At 44.2% G+C, this 8788-nt stretch overlaps 1 protein-coding gene across 1 annotated transcript in view; it reads left to right on the top strand.

Annotated features, from left to right (window-relative positions):
* LOC113408109 (leucine-rich repeat-containing protein 63-like) overlaps nucleotides 1-2780 on the top strand; it is a 47430-nt gene extending 44650 nt beyond the window's left edge. The window contains 2 exon segments of the mRNA XM_026660612.1: nucleotides 1473-1712; nucleotides 2597-2780. Coding sequence (XP_026516397.1) covers nucleotides 1473-1712; nucleotides 2597-2780 — 424 coding nt within the window.
* Nucleotides 2781-8788: the final 6008 nt, after the last annotated feature.

Here is an 8788-nt window from a genome sequence, read left to right as displayed (position 1 = left end):
CCCCCCCCCGCCCGGGGAGCCGTGCAGCAGCTCCCCACCCCAGCTCACTTCTGCTCCGCCTCCTCCCCAAGCACGCTGTCACTGCTCCACTTCTCCCGCCTCCCAGGCTTGCGGCGCCAATCAGCTGTTTGGCGCCACAAGCCTGGGAGGGAGAGAAGCAGAGCGGGGCGGCGTGCTCAGGGGAGGAGGCAGAGCAGAGGTGAGCTGGGGCAGGGAGTTCCCCTGCGTGCCGCCCCCCCCTTACTTGCTGCAGGTGGCCCTCCCCACACCCCTCTGCCCCAGCTCCCTCCGCCTAAATGCCGACGACGACCGGGGCAGCCGAAGATCCGGCCGCCGCTGAAGAAAATGCCACCCCCCAAATGCTAGCACCCTAGGCGACCACCTAGATCGCCTAATAGGTTGCACCGGCCCTGACCCCCAGGGGTATATGTCTCCCTAGTTGAGAACCACTGCTCTAGGGAAGGGTTGGAAGGGCAGGGCCCACTGAGGCCCCATATGACTGTTGGCATGTTCTGAGCTGAAGCTGTGATTAATTTGTTTCTAAAAGGCAACCCTTAATGTGGGGTGTTGAAGGACTGCTCCTTCCAGAGCCCATGTTAGGTCTGGGGTGAGGATTGGTCCATTTATTAGTATGTGTGTAGATTCTTTTATTGTTTTCATATGTTTTTTTCTGTAATGATTTGTACCTTAAGAATAAAGTAGGTTTGCATAGGAAGTGCTGTATGATACCTTATAAGTGCAACAATTACACCTGTTAACCATCCCTAAAGAGAAAGCACGTAGGTGCCATTGGGCAACTTGTCTGTGCTGGGAGTAACACAGTGAAGGCAGGGAACTGTGCAGCCTGGAGATACTCCAGTCAGAAGGGAGAGAGATATGGGTCTCTGCCCAGAACAACTAATGACTGGGAGAGCTGGTAACTTGAGAACGGTTCCCCTTGCTGGACTGTAGAGGGGGAATACAGGTGCAGTTGCCCTAAACTGTGACACTATGCAAGAGGATTTTTTTCCCCACAAAAGGTCAATCTGTCTCTGTTTTTGGTTAGAAAGTTTGTGGGTATATCGGCAGCTGTCTATATGAGCAGAAGAAGGGCAGATATTGACGTATACTTACATGTTAATAAGCAAGAGTGTGAAGTTAAGAACATACACGCTTACCATTAAGTTTTTGAGAAATCTGATGATGGCCTGTGTGTGCGTTTGGAGACCTGTCTTAAGCATTCAGTTGGATACACACATAATTCGTTATTTCCAGTTGCACTAGTTGTTTAAATTGTACTTCGGAAAATAATTCTTTGTGCACATCATTGCATCAGCACTTAAAATGTATTTTTTTTTAAAAACTTAGCCTTCTATACATACAGATACATGTGCCATCTTGGTGCAGTAACTCAGCAAGTGGGAAGTAGGATATGTATACAATTATAGCTGAGATGAATTGTGTACATAATTTGGTGGTCTTTAAAATTACAGGGCACTGGAATGTCTGAATGTTGAAGGAAATCAGCTTTGTGCTTTGCCTTGTGAGGTTTTGAAACTTCCCCTGAAACTCCTTTACACAGAAAATAATTTAATGCATCCCTTCTTATGGAAAGAGAACAGCCAGAACCAACCACAAAGACTTACTGATCTGGCTGCCCTTTGCTTCTCCAGAAACAACATGTGGCAAAGATATACTGAGATCTCAAAGGATATTCAAGAAATATTAAACACGTAAGTGACAGAAATCTCCAGCTGCCACTCTGGCTTCCATGGGAGTTTTGGTTACACAAGAAACGTACCAATGGCCCCTAATCACTTGTTCTGGCAATGTCAGAACGACACCAGCTTTAGTCCTGGTAATGTGTACTTTCTCCATCATGAAACCATCTCTGTAGATCTCCACTGTAGGAGCTGCATGCCATGCATTGTGAGCCACAGAATAGGCTAAGAGAAGTTATTGACATCTTCACATTAAACTAAAATAATGCTGATCAATAATATTGCTGTTACTTATTGGTCAATATATAACAAGTCCCATGCAGGTATACTAAGCTATGTATCTGAATGCATACCAGACCTATGTATTTTTGATAATACATGGAACTGTACATTTAATCAAGTTAATCAAACATCATGCGCAAATGATTGCGTTGATCCATTTAACTAGCTTAGGGTTCTGTATTGCCACCTATCACTATAGTATATTCCAGCCAGAAATGTTTGCTGCAGCCTCATGTTGAGGCTGTGCACTGAACCAGTCTGTTCAAGAGAGCTGTGAGCTTCAGAACAACCTAAGTTGAAAGAAATACCAGCTCCATTTCTGGGAGTGGCAGCGCTATCTCCACCCATGCACTGCATCTCTCTCTATCTTCATTTTGTCTGCCTCAGACTTCCACTTCTCCTCCTTCCCCACTGGAGCCATACAAGAATGAGAGCAGCCTGCACCACAATGTAGTTCAGGAAATGCAGGAACTTTCCATAACCATCAGTCTCAGAATCAATCTGAGGCCAGCTAGATCCCTTAATTTCTAGTTGAGGATGCAGAAAGTGAACTGGAATGTACTGTGTATATAGTCATGTGCAATGTTTCTAACTCATTTTTCTCTCCATCTTAGCTGTAGAGTCTGTGACTGCTGCAAAGGACCCTTGTATGGTCAAGGACTTCGTCTCATTCGATCTTGCAGGAACATATTTAGATTCCGCAGACTTCCTTTTCTCTTTAATGCCTGCTCACCATCCTGTTACAGCAGCTTCATGTCTCAGACGGACTCTTTGACTCGAATGCTTTATGGAAATTGATCTGGGTTGCAGCAGAGAAACTGATGATATAATGCAGTTAAGAAATATGAGGTCTTGTAGGTCATGTTGTACAAGAAAATAGCTTGTGATACTGGAATGTTTAGGATCACTTTCTCTGTGCAATTATCATATACTCCTTAAGCTGCTTTCTGGCCTAAATGTTCTATTTTTATTTGGAAAGGAGTCTTTGTTTAGGTTTGTTTGGGATCACTCACTAGCCTTCTCGTGTGCTGTGTAGACAGACCCATAGTTCCCAGAGGAGTAGTGTGGATGTAACCTGGTTTCTATTTGAATAGAACATGATTAAAGTATGCTAGTAAAACTGCTTTTTTCCACTGGTATAAAAAGTGCTTTAAAGTGCTACACTATCTGCCACATACAAGACACTAAGTTGGCTATTAGTAATTGTTAAATGCACAATTACAAAAAGGTGCCTCTTGAACATGTCTGCAACACAGACTTAATATACTGTTGGTAATCCAGGTGCAGAGTCTGTATGTGGGCTAAAATTCTCAAACAACTAATGATTTTTGGATACCCAACTGGAGACAACTCAAGGAGGCCTGATATTTCAGAAAGTGCTGAGCACTCAGTCCGAAAATCAGACCTTGTTAAATTTGTCTCAGGTTGGCATCCAAAATCACTAGTTGCTTTTGGAAATCTTGGCCGTAGTGCATATTTTATTACAAATAGCTTTGATAAAGGAAATTCACACTAAAGTGAAGTTTGCTAGATAGTGTTTTCATTTATTTGAACACGAGAGACTCCAATAGTCTGTCTGGCCGATTACATGTATGTATATGTTTGTATAGTCCTTAATTTTTTTAATGTGAAAATCTAAGATAGGAGATTGCCAAAGGAACCCTGTAATTTGTATTTAAAGGATTTTTGGGCTATGTCTGCTTTTAATAACATTGTATATAATGTGACATTGTCAAATACAAAACATTGGTTGGTGGAAAATTAATAAAAAAATTAAACTTGAGGGCAGGAGAAAAATTTGCTCTGCAAATTTCAAAAGATTGTCTGTCAGATTTCCTAAGTAGGAAGTCTGAATTTCTTCACCCTCAGTCACCAGTTTTGATTTGATGGGCTTGCTGTCCTCAAAATGACTAGTAGCAGCAGCAACCAATAGGAGCACACGGTTTTGGTGGCATCTGTGGAGAGATTTTTTTATGGCTGATGTCTTTCCCCAAAATCTCCTCTATTTCAGGGAAGTATAGTCACAGCAGAAATGCTCATAGTTCAGCATTTTGCTTGTTTGAAGTTGTAATGGTGTGTTTATCCCACACAGGCCATGAAGGGGTTAATGTGGGCCTGAGAGACCAATTTTAACCCATGTGATTGCAACTGGAGGGTGAGCCAGACATAATTAGAGAAGAAGCCAAACTGGGTTGTGGTTATTAGAAAGAGAGGGAACCCACAGTAGAAGAATGCTGTGGGGGGAGAAAAAGTAAGTTTCCAGTCACTCTCTGGGACTGGAGAGACCAGGACAGTTGAGGAGTAAGCCCTGGGATCCTTGCCTGTGTGTAGAGAAGGCTGGTATAGGGCCAGGAGAGACAGGGAGCAGCCACTGGGGTGGAGCTGGTTCTAGAGGTATGCCCTGAAAGAAAGCAACATCTGGACTTCTAAGGAGGGAGTCCTGGGAGTCAGTCAGGGAATACAGCAGGGGAACTGAAAGAGGGATGAAAGGTCAAGCCCAAGGAAGGCAGAAGTGGGGTTAAATTTTAATTGTGGGTTTGGGATTTTGTTGGGGGATTCCAGGTGAGGGCCCTGAAAGTAGGAATAACCTAGAGAGGTTGTAGGGGAGAAGGCATGAGTGAGGTAAGGGAGGAAGAAGTCTAAGGTCTGGTCTGCACTACAGACCTATGTTGGTATAACTACATCACTCAGGGGTGTGAATTTTTCACACCCCTGAGCAACATAGTTATACCAACCTAACCTCCTGTGTTGACACAACTATGTTGGTGGGAGAACTTCTCCCATCAATGTAGCTACCGCCTCTCAAGGAGGTGGATTAACTACACCCACAAGAGTTCTCTCCTGTCAACTTACAGCATCTTCATTAAAGTGTTACAGCAGCGCAAGTTGGCCAATGCAGCATTTTAAGTGTAGATGTGCCCTAAGGAGGTGACAGCGAGAAGTCTGGGGCCGTGAACTTTGCCAGTCTGACCTATGGTCCCTGGACTGGAGCCCAGTGGAGTAGGAGGGCTGGGTTTCCCTACCAGCCACTGGTAAAATGGCGTGAAGCTCTGAGAAAGGGCCAAGGATGATGGAGAGCCCTGAAAGAAAGGTGGGAGGATTACAGGTTTCTGAGGACTGAAGAACTTTTTATCAGCATATTTGAACTTTAATTTGTTGGACTTTATTACCACAAAAGGGCTGAGACTAAACTGACCTGTACACGTGGGGGAATTCTGCACCTAAAAATTCTGCACAAAATATTGTGCAAAATTCTGCATATTTTATTTGTCAAAATAACACAATATAATCATGCCACTTTCAATTATTTTGGTAATTTATTTCAAAATACCTGTTGACAAGTATGTCTGTAACAATACAAACAACAAAAAAGATTCAGGAAATGTTTTCTGACAAATAGATTCCTTACTAGGCATATTAATACAGAACTTTGAGTAATAATTCATTTAAACTACTATACAGAAATGTATTTCCAGCACCCCTCAGAAGCAGTGCAAAGGCTTGGGGGAGTCAGGGGTAATGGAGGAGCTGAGGGAGAGGGAAGTAAGTGCTGGGAAGGAGCCTGGGAATGAAACTGGAGGCTTGTTTTGTGCGGGTGGGAGAAGTATACAAGGTTTTTTTGGGGTGGGGGGGATTGTCAGGGAGTTGGGAGCCTCCCCCATGCAGCCCCTAGATGACTGCTAACTGCTCCCGTTCAGTCAGGCACATCTGCTCCTGTGCCCATGTGTCCCTGCACCCCCACCTCAGCCACCTTCCTCCCCGTGTGTCCTTGCACCCCCCCACTAAGCTTCCCCTTCTCCCCATGTGACTCTGCACCCCCACTCAGCCAACCCCCACCCCCATGTATCCCTGCCCCTATGCCCCCCATCGCCACGTGTCTCTGCACCCCCAGTCCCATTCAGTCCCCCAGTCTATGTGACCCACCCCAGCAGCCCTGTGTGCCCCACTCTGTCTGTCCCTCCCCCCCCGCCATCATATGCCTCCTCATCTGCCCCGCGGGCAGGGCGCTGTGAGAAACACAGCCTCTCCTCCTCCCTATTGGCTGCTGGCTGCTACAGTGAGCCAGCTGCTCTCTGTTCTGGTGCCACAGCAGCCCCTGGTGGGTGAAAGTTGTAACTGCAGCTCCTCTCAAGCAGAATGTATTTTCTGCAGAAAAAAATAAATCTGTGGGGGACATGAAGTCTGTGTGTGTGCAGTGGTGCAGAATTCCCCCAGGAGTAAACATGGTCAAAGGGACAAGTGATGGGAAGAGAGCTCAACACAGGGCTGAAGCAGCTGTCAGCAGGGGGCACCAGATGGGGAAAAGCCTGTTACACCACACCCAGCCACAAGGGGGCACACCAACAGTGAGAGAGTGCTTCAGCAAAAGGCTTCCTCTCCCACTATATCCCCAGATATGTTTTCAGCCTTGCTTATTAGAGCAGTGTAAACAACTCAGCAAAGCGGGCTTGATCCTTAGTTGCAGATGATCAGTGAACTTTGTTAATGTCAATGGAACTATGAGCATTTACAACAGCTAAAGATATGGCCCAGGTTTTTTTTCAGAGGTGGCAAACTATCTGCCACACCCTTAAACTAGGCTCCTAAAAGATGTGGTGAACCAAAAGGAACATTTTCAAATGTCAACTGACTTTGGGTGCTCCTGTTTTTGGTTGCCCAATTTAACACACTTAAATTCCGACTTTCAGAGGTGTGGGGTAACTACTTTTGCCACTGGTTTCATTTGGACTTGGGAATGTTTTATACTGCTGAAAAAGACGCCACGGAGGACAGGCTAGACAACAGTTCCATTTTGCAACAGATGTTGAGGCTTTGACATTTTTTTCATTCTGATACAGAACAAAAACAAGCACTCTTGAAATCTTTCAAGAGAGACTGACCAATGCCCCAGAACAGCCTGGAGGTTAGAGCACTCAGACTCAGGTAGAGAACATAAGAACGGCCGTACCGGGTCAGACCAAAGGTCCATCTAGCCCAGTATCCTGTCTACTGACAGTGGCCAATGCCAGGTGCCCCAGAGGGAGTGGACCTAACAGGAAATGATCAAGTGATCTCTCTCCTGCCATCCATCTCCATCCTCTGACAAACAGAGGCTAAGGACACCATTCCTTACCCATCCTGGCTAATAGCCATTAATGGACTTAACTACCATGAATTTATCCAGTTCTCTTTTAAATGCTGTTATAGTCCTAGTCTTCACAACCTCCTCAGGTAAGGAGTTCCACAAGTTGACTGTGCGCGCCGTGAAGAAGAACTTCCTTGTATTTCTTTTAAACCTGCTGCCTATTAATTTCATTTGGTGACCCCTACTTCTTGTATTATGGGAATAAGTAAATAACTTTTCCTTATTCACTTTCTCCACATTACTCATGATTTTATATACCTCTATCATATCCCCCCTTAGTCTCCTCTTTTCCAAGCTGAAAAGTCCTAGCCTCTTTAATCTCTCCTCATATGGGACCCGTTCCAAACCCCTAATCATTTTAGTTGCCCTTTTCTGAACCTTTTCTAGTGCCAGTATATCTTTTTTGAGATGAGGAGACCACATCTGTACGCAGTATTCGAGATGTGGGCGTACCATCGATTTATATAAGGGCAATAATATATTCTCAGTCTTATTCTCTATCCCCTTTTTAATGATCCCTAACATCCTGTTTGCTTTTTTGACCACCTCTGCACACTGCATGGACATCTTCAGAGAACTATCCATGATGACTCCAAGATCTTTTTCCTGACTTGTTGTAGCTAAATTAGCCCCCATCATATTGTACGTATAGTTGGGGTTATTTTTTCCAATGTGCATTACTTTACATTTATCCACATTAAATTTCATTTGCCATTTTGTTGCCCAATCACTGAGATCTTTTTGAAGTTCGTCACAGTCTGCTTTGGTCTTAACTATCTTGAGCAGTTTAGTATCATCTGCAACTTTGCCACCTCATTGTTTACCAGATCATTTATAAATAAGTTGAATAGGATTGGTCCAAGGACTGACCCTTGTGGAACACCACTAGTTACCCCTCTCCATTCTGAGAATTTTCCATTAATTCCTACCCTTTGTTCCCAGTCTTTTAACAAGTTCTCAATCCATGAAAGGCCCTTCCCTTTTATCCCATGACAGCTTACTTTACATTAGAGCCTTTGGTGAGGGACCTTGTCAAAGGCTTTCTGGAAATCTAAGTACACTATGTCCACTGGATCCCCCTTGTCCACATGTTTGTTGACCCCTTCAAAGAACTCTAATAGATTAGTAAGACACGATTTCCCTTTACAGAAACCATATTGACTATTGCTCAACAGTTTATGTTTTTCTATGTATCTGACAATTTTATTCTTAACTATTGTTTCGACTAATTTGCCCGGTACCGACGTTAGACTTACCGGTCTGTAATTGCCGGGATCACCTCTAGAGCCCTTTTTAAATATTGGCGTTACATTAGCTAACTTCCAGTCATTGGGTACAGAAGCCGATTTAAAGGACAGGTTACAAACCTTAGTTAATAGTTCCGCAACTTCACATTTGAGTTCTTTCAGAACTCTTGGGTGAATGCCATCTGGTCCCGGTGACTTGTTAATGTTAAGTTTATCAATTAATTACAAAAGCTTCTCTAGTGACACTTCAATCTGTGACAGTTCCTCAGATTTGTCACCTACAAAAGCCGGCTCAGGTTTGGGAATCTCCCTAACATCCTCAGCTGTGAAGACTGAAGAAAAGAATCCATTTAGTTTATCCGCAATGACTTTATCGTCTTTAAGTGCTCCTTTTGTATCTCGATCATCAAGGGGCCCCACTGGTTGTTTAGCAG

This window comes from Terrapene carolina, unplaced genomic scaffold (assembly GCF_002925995.2).
Source record: "Terrapene carolina triunguis isolate 2854851 unplaced genomic scaffold, T_m_triunguis-2.0 Scaffold17, whole genome shotgun sequence".
Lineage (NCBI taxonomy): Eukaryota > Metazoa > Chordata > Testudines > Emydidae > Terrapene > Terrapene triunguis.
The sequence above is the reverse complement of the archived record's forward strand: the minus strand, read 5'-3'. Positions and strand labels throughout refer to the sequence as shown.